Raw genomic sequence first — 12965 nt, 5'->3', positions numbered from 1 at the left:
AGTGTGGGGCGTAAAAGGGCGGGCCTCTTGATGGGCTGTTGTGACTTCGGCAAAGATGAAAGAGCAAACATTTCAATTCATCCATCCATTTTCTACCGCTTATCTGAGGTCGGGTCGCGGGGGCAGTAGCTTTAGCAGGGACGCCCAGACTTCCCTCTCCCCAGCCACTTCATCCATCTCTTCCGGGGGGATCCCGAGGCGTTCTCAGGCCAGCCGAAGGACGTAGTCTCTCCAGCGTGTCCTGGGTCGTCCCCGGGGTCTCCTCCCGGTGGGACGTGCCCGGAACACCTCACCAGGGAGGCGTCCCGGAGGCATCCGAATCAGATGCCCCAGCACCTCATCTGGCTCCTCTCGATGTGAAGGAGCAGCGGGTCTATTCTGAGATCCTCCCGGATGACCGAGCTTCTCACCCTATCTCTAAGGGAGAGCCCGGACACCCTGTGGAGGACACTCATTTCGGCCGCTTGTATCCTGGATCTTGTTCTTTCGGTCACGACCCACAGCTCGTGACCGTGGGTGAGGGTAGGAACGTAGATTGACCGGTAAATCGTGAGCTTCGCCTTTCGGCTTTGCTCCTTCTTTACCACAACGGATCGATACAAAGTCCGAATCACTGCAGACGCTGCACCGATCCGCCTGTCGATCTCCCGTTCCCTTCTTCCCTCACTCGTGAACAAGACCCCAAGATACTTGAACTCCTCCACTTGGGGCAGGATCTCATCCCCGACCTGGAGAGGGCACGCCACCCTTTTTCCGACTGAGGACCATGGTCTCAGATTTGGAGGTGCTGATTCTCATCCCAGCCTCTTCACACTCGGCTGCGAACTGCTCCAGTGAGAGTTGGAGGTCACGGCTTGATGAAGCCAACAGAACCACATCATCTGCAAAAAGCAGAGATGCAATACAGAGTCCACCAAACCGGACCCGCTCTACGCCTCGGCTGCGGCTAGAAATTCTGTCCATAAAAGTTAGGAACAGAATCGGTGACAAAGGGCAGCCTTGGTGGAGACCAACCCTGACCGGAAACGAGTCCAACTTGCTGCCGGATATGCAGACCAAACTCTGACTCCGGTCGTACAGGGACCGAACAGCCCGTATCAGGGGGTTCGGTACCCCATACTCCCGAAGCACCCCCCACAGGACCCCCTGGGGGACACGGTCGAACGCCTTCTCCAAGTCCACAAAACACATGTAGACTGGTTGGGCGAACTCCCATGCACCCTCGAGGACCCTGCCAAGGGTGTAGAGCTGGTCCACTGTTCCTCGGCCAGGACGAAAACCACACAGCTCCTCCTGAATCTGAGATTCAACTTCCCGACGGACACTCCTTTCCAGCACCCCTGAATAGACCTTACCAGGGAGGCTGAGGAGTGTGATCCCCCTGTAGTTGGAACACACCCTCCGGTTCCCCTTCTTAAAAAGGGGGACCACCACCCCAGTCTGCCAATCCAGAGGCACTGTCCCCGATGTCCACGCGATGTTGCAGAGGCGTGTCAACCAGGACAGCCCTACAATATCCAGAGCCTTGAGGAACTCCGGGCGAATCTCATCCACCTTGCCATCCTTGCAACCTTGCCACCGAGGAGCTTTTTAACCACCTCGGTGACCTCAACCCCAGAGATTCAAGGGGACATTTAATATTGAATGTTGGCTCAAGTCAGGGAGTCTGTATGTGGAGTGCTTGGGCTTGAGTTGTCGCTGATAGCAGCTGTATGTATGAATGCCCATTTTGGTTCCGCTCATGGGAATAAAGCAACCGAAGTGCTCCTTGACCACATACGAGGGCATTACAGGAAGAAGGTTGAAGGTGATGATCTGTGTCGCAGTGTGGACTAGAGCAATACAGTTGAAGGGTATTCTGTTCTGGAGAACTAGTTACTGTTGTACAGACATTGAAAGTTTATGTCATGTTTAAGGTGAAAACAACAAACTGACATCACAGAAACTGCCGCAAACAAAGACCAACTGTATTGTTATAATGGCCAAGAAGTTAGCGATACCCTATTTTTTTGCTCCCAGCTATTGTTTTACAAGCTGTGCTATCATATTATTATTACTATTTTGACTAACACATGTCACTGACATTCAATAAGACAAGTGGGAGCTCTTTTAAATTGTGAGAAAAAAGTTCTTAATATGTCTCTTCTCAGGTTTTTACTCTGGAGAGTTCACTCAAAGCTTCTTGTCTGGAGCGCTGATTCACATTACAGCTTGCGTTTAACATTTTAGCAGTAAAACTTTGATGTGGCGTTTCACTTTAATTTTCAACTTTGGGTGACTAAACATGATTTCTTTATTGGGTTTAGTCGGATTTGTTTGTGCTTTAAAATAGTTGCTCTCGTGAATATTTTACTTTCGGTACAGTTTATGAGGGTTATATGTTTATCCAATCAACATGAAGTGTTCTCAAATCTAATCAGTCTTTACATTGTGTTGGATAGCTAAGTAGCCCAAGACAGCAATTTACTATGTATTAAGTCTTATCACAGACATACATTTTCAAACCCAGTGTGTTCAAATACACAGGATGTAGTAAAGTATTCCCACATATGCCCAAAAAAGAGCGTCTGGAATTTATAGAGCAAAGTACTGTCAAAGACAGACTGTAGTAAACCTAGCAAATCATCAGGTGGGACATTGTTACAGTTCATTGCCAAAAAAAGTACTTTACACTTGAAGACTGTCATATTCAACATAGTGATCCAAGAATATTTGTGTTGTATGATATTCTCACTTATGTCTTTTGTTTTTATATTTGGCTCCATTAAGTTTCACAAAATTCTCATGGCTGCTTTAACAACTTTTTTTTTTTTTAACGAAAAGTATGCAATTTCCCTATTGAGCTCAATCCTTGCCATGTTCCTTAACATCGTTGATAAAAAAAACACAGAGACCTGCTGATATTCTACAGGTTGGGAAAGGATACCCGGCTAATGGCATATAGATTTATCTGCTGCCTGAATACCTGAGGTTGTTTCTGGTGGAAGAAGAGTGGACATCCTTTGAGAAATTCTGAAGTTGAGTGAAGAGAACAAGTTATGCCAGTAAGACTTAATGATATATACAGAGATCTGGAATCAGTTTGTCTGTAGAGAACATAAGAGCATTTAAGCAGCTGTGTGTTTTCCGTGTTACCGGATGGGAAACTGTTATCACCCCTATTCATAAAGCAGCTCCACAACAGCACTTTTCACTTGAGTCTGGAACACACTTAATCCTATGAATAAAGGCATGCACTAGTGTGTTTACATCAAAGAAAGTGATGACTGTAGATCTTTAAAGACTTGTTTTTGGGGAAAGGAGTTTCTCAGGTTTGAATAACCCACAAACTGGGGAGCGGTTCTCTCACTCTTATTTTGTCTGTAGCCACCTTTCACACTGCCTTCCTGGCATTTGTTTTTAATTTTTTAAAATTTGTATTTTTTTGCCTTTTAGAAAGAACTGACCGAAACGGGGCATAGTCATGTTCGTGCGTTTCCATGCAGTCATTGCTGCTTCACCCTGCATTGGCATCTTATATGATAGCGAGCCATGACAATGCTGTGAAATAGCTGGCTTAAATGACGAGTGTGGCGGGGAGTCGGGACTATTGTAATCTTCGAGAATACACGACTAGAAATGGCAAAAAAAAAATCACATGCCAACGTCAGACTGTTGCAATGTCTTTGGACGTCCAGTGCGCTCCGTTTTGCTCCGTCTTGCTGTGGACAACAACTGATGCGTTCTAAACCGTCTGTTTTTCACAGTTTCCTGTGGCTGTGAATTGGGGACTTTCATCCTTTATACAGAAAAAAATAAATCAATAAACTCCTCACAAAAACGGAATCCCAGCAGTAAAGGTACTTTTCACGCATGTGCCATGAGTCACATTTCTTCTGATAAATGTCATGGATTCAGTCAATAAAACAAGGTTATTACAGAAAGCCAGGAGTACATTTTCATATGCATATGTATCTATATATGTATTTGTGATCAAGAAGTGTGCTAGTATACTGTTATGTGCTGCATTCATAGCCCTAGCCTAATGTTTTGAGAATAGTGTTTTTTGAGCATCATGATCATATGCTGCAATTTAATGTACCACCATTTATCTGCATATCATAGTGGCATTCCAAAGTTTTGTTTTCATTTAACTTGGTCTGCACCCAAAGAAAGTATTTGCATTCCATAAAACCCTTTTATAACACTACGCTGGATTCTTTTAGCCTCTATAATTGTGGCTATTATTCCAATCATTGTTGTTTTTGTTGTTCTTCTACTACTACTGCTTCAATGCACAATCAGTTTTTGGTCTTTCAAATGATCACACGTATGAAATTAAGTTGTTTTTTTTCTTCCCCTAAGACTCACTTTGTCTCCCATCAGCAAAATTGTATTTGAATTCTAAAAGGCATTGACTGTGGCACTACACCATAAATGTATCCATGCTTGCTTCCTTGACAATGTTAACAAATAACATTCGGCTTCCATGAAAAGCTCATGAGGGCTCTGAGGAGCAATGCGATCTAAGTTCAGGCTCCTTGGGTTAAATCACCCTGAGTTAGAGAGCAGTGAATAGCTGTTTGTTAATTCAATGGACATTTTACCTGTTCAAACAAAGAGTTTCTTAGGTCCTCATTGGTGAAAGCGTGGTACAGCCTCTAAACCCACCAGACCAAGTAAACACATTTTGAAAAGATACAAGTATGTCTGATGTTGAATGGCCTTTCTAATTAATATATTTTTTAAAAGGCTCTTCCTAGATGTCCCTGTCTGCTTTCAGAAACAAAGAGTGGGTGTGGCCTGGTTGATTTCTTAAAAAGGCGACCCATGCTTTGTGTCTGTGGTCTCACAGAATTCCTCGTCTGTATAGCCTTTGTGAAAAGTCTGCAAAATGAAGAATCTTCTCTCTCTCGCTCTCTCGCTCTAAAAATAAAATACCTCGATAAGCCACTGTTGGAAATGCATTTCGGTTCTGTTTTCTTTTAGCTGCTGCTGTTATAGATATTTTAATTGTTTGGCTATTTGTCCTTATTATAGAGACTACTGCAGGGGTCACCAGCATGGCACCAGGTAGCCTTTAAGAACAAGTACCCAAATTGTAAATGTTGCAAATATTTTAGAGATTCCTTTCCATTACAGATTTGTACTTGACACAAAACCTTTTTTTCCCCACCTAAAGAAAACACTACTGTATGTCAATTTTTAGGATCATATGCAAGTTTCCACAGTTTTCTTTTTTCTTTTTTTGGATAGTTTAAACCACTGCTAAGAATAAATGCTCAACTCCGCTGCATTATATCAAAAGGTGTTCATTTATGGAATAAGTGCGCAAATGAAATTTAGCCAAATTGACAACAAACAAAATCCAAATACTGACTGGTTAACCTATGAGCCACTTTGTTGTTCTTCTTGGACTATTTATTGACCTATGGAATATTTCTTTTGTATGTGCTGTAAGATCAGCACTGTTTTTTTTTCTTGTTTTATGATAACTTTGAATTCAACATTAGTCTGAAATTGTTGGGGGTACGACTAAAAGTTTTTATGACTTCTTACTATCCCTATTGAATATGATTCAAGTTGAGTTCATTGTCTTGTTGTTAAGGATTTCATTATTGTTTATTACAATCTAACGCTACTTTGTTTGTATTGGTTGCTTTTCATTTTTTTAACCAACATTTTTCAATTCACATTTAACTCTAAAATCTTTTGTAAAAAGGTAAGCAATAGTGTTTTTCCTGAGCAAACATTAATAAATGATCACACAATGTCACATGCATTGAACGCAGAAACAGTTTTCACAAATTTTTTTTCTTTCTTTCAGATATAAATGAATGTGAGGTGGACAAAGGAGGCTGTGAAGAATACTGTTGCAATACCTTTGGCAGCTACTACTGCAAGTGTCCTCAGGGCAGTGAGCTGGGGCCAGATGGCAAATCTTGTCATGGTAAGAATAACATTTGATACAACTAGTGTGCCCAAACACATTTTATATTAATGTCTGCTCAGCTGAGCATCCCTCTATTGTGTGGTAATTGATTAACAAATTGTTATTTTATTAATGAAGGCCTAGTGGTTCGCGTATCTGCCTCACAGTCAAGAGATCCTACGTTTTAATTGCATCCTATGTGCAGTTTACATGGTCTGGTATATTGGCCTCCTCCCACATTTGAAAAACACACTTGGTAAGTTAATTGATGACTCTAAATTGTCCATAGGTGTGAGTTTGAGTCAAAATACTTGTTTGTTCATACAGTATGGGCACTGCGATTGGCTGGTGATTCAGGGTGTACCCCACCTCACTCGAGCTTACCCATGACCTTCATGAGAACAAGCTGTATAGAAATGAATGCATGGATGGTTTCTGATGTTCTTAGCAATCCAGGTGTTGGACAGAAACCTTTCTTCTACAGTAGGTACAGCATATTTAGATATGGTCCACCTTTGAAATTCGAACACTTTCTGTGTCGATTTTTGCATGTTCTTCCTTCTTTCTGTGGATGGGGAAATAGACAACCACAATTTACTGCAATAGACATCATGACGTATTGGATAAGGTCAAAATGTCTGCACGTAGTTCGTCTTTAACACAATATTTTGAATCCTGTAATAGTTATCGTTACCAATGTTTACTGTTTTGCTTGCTTGCCAATAGCAGCCCCTTTCCTTACCTAATGTTGCATTTGAAGTCATTTTTGTATCGTTTACACCAACAATTTACTGTACCGTACGAAATCGAGGCGACGACTCACATGTTGAATGCGTTTCCTGCCCTCTTAAAGCTGCACCTTTGTTTAGCGCACCGAGATGTGTATTGTTTCGTATTTGCTGCCCTATTGAAGCTGCACCTTTGTTCCGTGCACTAAAATGTGCATTGTTTCTTATTTGCACTAACATTATGGTTTTATGGTATTACTGCCAACAATCTGTCAATGGGCATTACTACACTTTATCATTTGTACAATCAGTCATCCCCGTTCTTGAAGTACACATGTGCATACAGATGTCTTTTGTTCAAATTTCCACATCTTTTAAACGCAGGGTGACCATCTTTGAATTTATCTGTGAGTTGATCATTTGACAAATGACCAACATTTCTACACAAGCATGCTCAACAGAAACTAACAAAGATGGTTGTTGTTTTGAATGAATTATGGGTCCGAATTGTTCATATTAATGACTGTACAGTACTTTAGCTTTGATTGACCTGCTGCAGATGGTGTTTAGCGTTTTACGGTCTGGACTCCAGGCCGTAAAACGCTGAACAAAAAACACAGACTACACATGCTCTCTAAACTGTCAACTAAACAGTTGGCTCTCTTAGTCTGGCAAAAAAAAAAAAGAAAAAAAATGCAGAGTGAGGCCCATATGTTCCACAGTGTTTCGGGTGTGAAGAAGTACCCCTGGCCTTTCACCTTTTATGACAGGATATTGTCAGTTAGTAATAACTTAAATCATCACAGCCAATGAACGAGTAGAAAAGACAAGCAGAAGAAGCCTCACCTGGGATGAAGTTCTTCTTTTATTGTTTTTTTTGTGTGTGTGATATATATGTGGAGAGCTTATTTTCAAAGAAGAGGTGAAATTTGACTACTACCTCGGATCTTTGTTGTGGAGTTAGGAAGTTATCATTACCTCCTGGAACCTAAGAGATGATTGAAACCAAGTCTTTGTACAATGCTGCTTATTGTCTTTATATAAATTAATTGGAAATAAGATGTGTTTATTGGTCGATGTTATGTTATTGCTTATTTGCCTTCCATCCTCAGTCAACAGACCACCTGTTGCTTCTCTTTTTTTTCTTACAGTAGATGCATGCTCAGCAGTTTAGAGCCAAACTACACCGCACGATCCCCGGTCATGCATTCTGCCCCCTCAACCTTTGACACTTCTGACACCACTCCAACTGCCCCACAGACCTTCCCTTAACATCTGCTGAAAAGAAGCCAGACTTTGTCTCTCATTTATTCTCTCACTGGAGGAGACTGATACGTCTATTCATTTAGTCAACCTTCCTCTGTAGGCCAATTGTTAAATTTGTGCCAAAGTGTGAATGTACAAAACAGCTCAGAATAATGTAACAGTTCATGAATATGTGATTCTATAAGAAGCAGTGTAAGGATTATTCTTTATATCATTTAGACAGTCTAAATAGATTGGGAAGCAACAACTTTCACCTAAGAATGGCCTCAACTTTGACACATCTAACTCCTCTTTGCTTTCATTATTGTACAGAAGCTAATGAAAATAATATTGGGATTATAAGAAAAAAACAACAACATCAACAAAAACGTTCCCATAGGTCTGAACCACACGCACGCACGCATGCACATACAGCGCTGCTTTGACTTCTGAGAAACTTAATTAATGTTAGTTATTAGTGATGGTACAATTTTGTGAGCAGAACCACGTGGTTCTAGTGTCCAACCTGCTCAATCAAAAAACGGTAACGATGTCTTGCTCTCCATGTACACATACGGTATAATCTGTCATCCTCTCTGTAAGCGATAAGAAAACAACCTGGGGATGCCTGACATGTTTTCCAGATGCAAACGAAGGGTTTCCACTTCTGACATGTTTGTGACGAAGTCAGAAGCAAATCTACTCTGCTAAATAGTTGAAGCAGTTATACTGGTTATTATTAATATTATTGTACATTTGTGTGTGTGTTCAGATGTCAATGAATGTGCGGAGCTCAATGGAGGATGCCAGCAGATGTGCGTCAACACACCAGGCTCCTACCATTGTGAGTGTGGGAAAGGATTCCGCATGCATACTGATGGTCGGACTTGTATTGGTAAGTAGTTAGAAATTGAACCTTTTTCCTGATGAACTCGGGTTACCACATTAACGCATACATTTCAAGCATTGTTGAAAGTATGAGAAGTACTACACAAAATATGACACAAACACAGTTCCGCACACTTAAGTTAAAGAAAGAAAAAGACACGAATGCCACTAAACTAAAAAACAAACAAACAAACAAGCAAAAAAACTCACGAAATGAGCTGGACGAAAATAACGGTACCCCTAATATTTTGTTCCACTACGTTTTGAGGCAATCATGACAATCTACCAATTTCTGTAACTCTCAGTAAGACTTGTGCACGTGTTGACAGATATTTTAGTCCACCCATGTGAAAAAGTATTGCATAATCTTTGTGTGTTCATGTGATATACTTTATATGTGACGTTCAATTACATTTGGCGATGTTTGTAGGTAAATAACGAACGCAGTCGTAGCGCGAAGTGGTGGTCGGAGGTGGCCGCTGATGATTTTCATATACTAATTTATTAATACTTCTTTCTTTGACAAAAGGGTCCCAACAAGTTTGTGCCTGTATTTTGTATCTGTATCTTAAATATGACTCTGGCTAATACACAAATAATACAATAGATAATGGACTCGACGAGAATGGAGCAGAATTGAATAAATCAAATACAGTAGAATAGGATAGGCCTTATTAGCTCAGCAATGTGGAGTTTGTGATTTAACAGCAGTAAAGTGGTCAGTAGTAACACACATGAACAAAAATAAATAAATACATAAAAACATCTGTGCATATCACTAATGCCAGGCAAATGAATATGAATGAATGTAAGAATATTTTCTTGGTGCAGGACAGATACAGTTTAATATGCTCTAAAATAAAACAGAATACAATTAACATAACTAGAGTTTTCAATGCAGTGTGATTCTCTCTCCATCTCTCTTTAGTATCTTTGCCCAAGAAGACCGAGTCTAAGGTTTGCACCTGTTAAAGTCATTAGTGTTAAATTATTTTCTTATAAAAACTGAGGCACAGAGGTGATATTTCATATTTGGTACACAGTAATTGGTTGGAAATATTAGCTTTGGGACTGCCAGCAGTACCTGGCTTACATACTATTTTCATTTCATGTATTACACTTGATCATTAAAGGCAAAATTCACCTTACACTCTGATGTATATTTTGTCTTGCACATCACGTCGAGAACCAGCTCACACACATGCAGGCATGCAAGAAGAGTTTCAGAGTGATAGAGGCCTGCAAACAGTGCTACACCACTTGAAATGTGGGCTGGTGACTTGCTCAAGGGCACCACAAATATTATTTATAATGACATGTCTCCAGAAATTGCGGGTAGTCCGAATTTAACAAAAATCTAATTTACATTTTTTGCTATTTCTAATCTATGCATGTGTCTCTTTTGCATTGAAGCGGTAAACTCTTGCTTGGTGTTGAATGGTGGTTGTGAGCACCAGTGTCTAGACATGGGGAACAATCACTACAAATGTGAGTGTCGAAAGAACTACAAGCTCAAGACAGATGGGAGACACTGTGAACGTAAGCCACAGTCCTAATTTCCCCTACAGGACCTTGAAAAGACAGTCTGTAAATCAACAAGATACTCATGATAGTATGTGCATGTGTGGGTCACATTCTCTGTGTTTTTGTGTGGCAGTGAGGGACCCCTGTGAGGAGAGGAATGGAGGCTGCACACAGCTGTGTGAGTCTGTGGATGGCCGTGTCCACTGCAGCTGCCGACCTGGTTTTACTCTGGCTGAAGGTGGCAAGAGCTGTGAAGGTGAGGAATCAACCATTCATCCATCCATCCATTCATATACCCACCCACCCACTCACCCACCCGCCCTTTTCTTCTTTGAGCTTCAAAAGTCTCTGCGTCTAAATAAAGATTATTGCCAGTAGAGCTACAAACAAATCAGTGGTGATCCAGATTGACCCAGAAATTCCAATGAATAAACAAATCCCCAATCAGAATTTTCACATTTGAATCAAAACAAGAATAAGAATAATAAAAAATAAAATAGGAAAAGAGCTATCGCTGGAGAAGCCAACTGCGGCATGACGGCAGATTGAGTGGGAGAAAGTTGATCCAACACAGTGTGAAGCCAGAGCGGCTAGGTAGCCAGAAGACTAAGTAGCAGCAGGCTAGCTGGAAAGGCAACAGCTTGGTCCGGTCCGTGAAGATTTATATGACAGACAAGCGCAAAACAGACTCAGATTCTACCTGCGGCCAGAGTATGGTGAGGGATCCTGGTTAAAGTAAGCCATTTTAAACTAAAAAGAAAAACTTTTCTGTATGGAGACGTGGCAGCTAAAACGCATCAGTCAAACATACCAGCGTACTCTCTTACCAGTTCAGTAGATCGTTTTCAAATAATCAAATTGTACATTTCATTTGTTGGATTATTATTTTGGACTAGCGTCACTGATAATCTAGTAGTACATTCGCCTGACCGGTGCAGGCAGCGTGGGTTTAGTTACCACTCGTGACGGTGTGAACGTGAGTGTGAATGGATAGCGGTCTCAATATGTGCCCTGCGACTGACTGGCTGGTGTTCAGGATGTACTCCGTCTTTCGCCTGAAGTCAGCTGGGATAGGCTCCAGCACCCCGTAACCCTAAACAGGATAATCGATATTGAGAATGGATGGATGATATTTTGGACTAGTACAAGGAGTAACAATTAGATTGTGATTCACTTGTCATTTGTTGCTGTCAATATGAATAGTTAATGGGGTGTTAGGGTTTGAGTCCAAGCACTAATTGCCAGTAAATAAGGTTTTCCTTGATCAGTCCTATTCTGACTGAATGTTTTTTTAAAATGTTTTAATGCATTGAAGACAAACGGCACAAATGTGACCTGTGTGTTCACGTACGCCCCCTTCAGTGTGGCTGCGACAGCCACTCTAAAGGAGGCTGCCTACCAGTTTGGAGGCAGAATCCTTTCTGCCTCACCTCACACTTTAGCTCCGGTTTTGTGCGATCGGCACTTGCCAATAGCCTCCTCTGTTGTTGTACAGTCATTTTTACCAGAATGTGGTGCTGTTGTTGTGTGGTATTTCTGCTTTTTGTGAGGAATTGCACAATCTGAGGTGAGGCTGGCTGCTCGCTGTCGCAGTTCTCGTCTTGCCCATGTGTTTGAACAGAAAATACGCTCATTCAGCAATTTTAATGAAGTCATGGACCCCACAACCCCAATGAGGATAAGTGATACGGAAAATGGATGAATCGAAGTCATGAACATTATTTGATTAAAAAAGAAAATCAATATAAAGCACAGACAAGAGATTATTAGTTTATACTGTATATGCCTCCCCTGACCACACATCCCTGATTCAATCTCTAGCTCTCGCTACAAAATCCTGTTCCAAAAAAATAAAATATTTGCTCTATCTGCCTTTACTTAACTCTTAATAGTGTTATATATGCCTTTGTACTGTATATAAGTGGAAATGTTCCATTCATAGTCAAATTAATTAAACAGAGCCAACAGTTTATTCCACTCCTTCCAAGAATAGATATTTTCATGCAGCTAAAATGCACATGACCATGAATCCCAGTCTGAGCTATCAATACATTCTTGTGTCCATGACACTGATAAATAATTCAAGATGTAAAGGAACTTACATTCTCGTGTGAGTATTGTTTTTCTGTCATTTGTGTCACGTTCCTGTGTGTTTAAAATAACCAACCAAGCACTTCTGTGCATGTCCTGTCTTCAACAGACATTGACGAGTGCAATTCAGGCCATGACAAGTGCTCTCATGGATGCGTCAACACGCTGGGCTCCTTTCGTTGTGTGTGTCATCCGGGCTTTGACCTCGGTGCAGATGGAAAACGGTGCTACCGTGAGTAAAGATAACGTGTTTTCTCCACTAGAGACCCATTATTGCGGAAACAGAACTGATCCATTATTCCACCAGTGGACATTTCATTTAACACACATTCTGAATGGTGAAGTAAATTCCGTATGCGGTGCATGAATCCTTTACTTGGATTCAAAAACAAACTCATTTTTCCTCATTTGCCGAAAATGTTGTGTCTTTTCTTTTTTTTTAATGATTTTTTTCAAGTCAAGTCAAAAGGCACACGTAGACACAGAAACATCATGTGTTTCCTTTCCCCCACTTTTATCCCTCCCTCAACCACCCACCTGAACTTGGGGCACAGACAAAGGTACAAAAGTATAAACAT

The 12965-nt window shown here is 41.1% G+C and overlaps 1 protein-coding gene across 4 annotated transcripts in view; it reads left to right on the top strand.

The window, feature by feature from the left end:
* Nucleotides 1-12965, top strand: part of megf6 (multiple EGF like domains 6) — a 47235-nt gene that overhangs the window by 5260 nt on the left and 29010 nt on the right. For all 4 annotated transcript variants that reach the window (XM_061781713.1, XM_061781715.1, XM_061781712.1 and 1 more), the window contains 5 exons: nt 5807-5929; nt 8657-8779; nt 10186-10311; nt 10430-10552; nt 12497-12619. In XM_061781713.1, coding sequence (XP_061637697.1) covers nt 5807-5929; nt 8657-8779; nt 10186-10311; nt 10430-10552; nt 12497-12619 — 618 coding nt within the window. The remainder of the gene's footprint in view (nt 1-5806; nt 5930-8656; nt 8780-10185; nt 10312-10429; nt 10553-12496; nt 12620-12965) is intronic.

The sequence above is a fragment of the Phyllopteryx taeniolatus genome, chromosome 8, assembly GCF_024500385.1.
Source record: "Phyllopteryx taeniolatus isolate TA_2022b chromosome 8, UOR_Ptae_1.2, whole genome shotgun sequence".
NCBI classification, from domain to species: Eukaryota; Metazoa; Chordata; class Actinopteri; order Syngnathiformes; family Syngnathidae; genus Phyllopteryx; species Phyllopteryx taeniolatus.
Note: the sequence above shows the minus strand (reverse complement) of the source record. Positions and strands in the feature narration are given on the sequence as shown.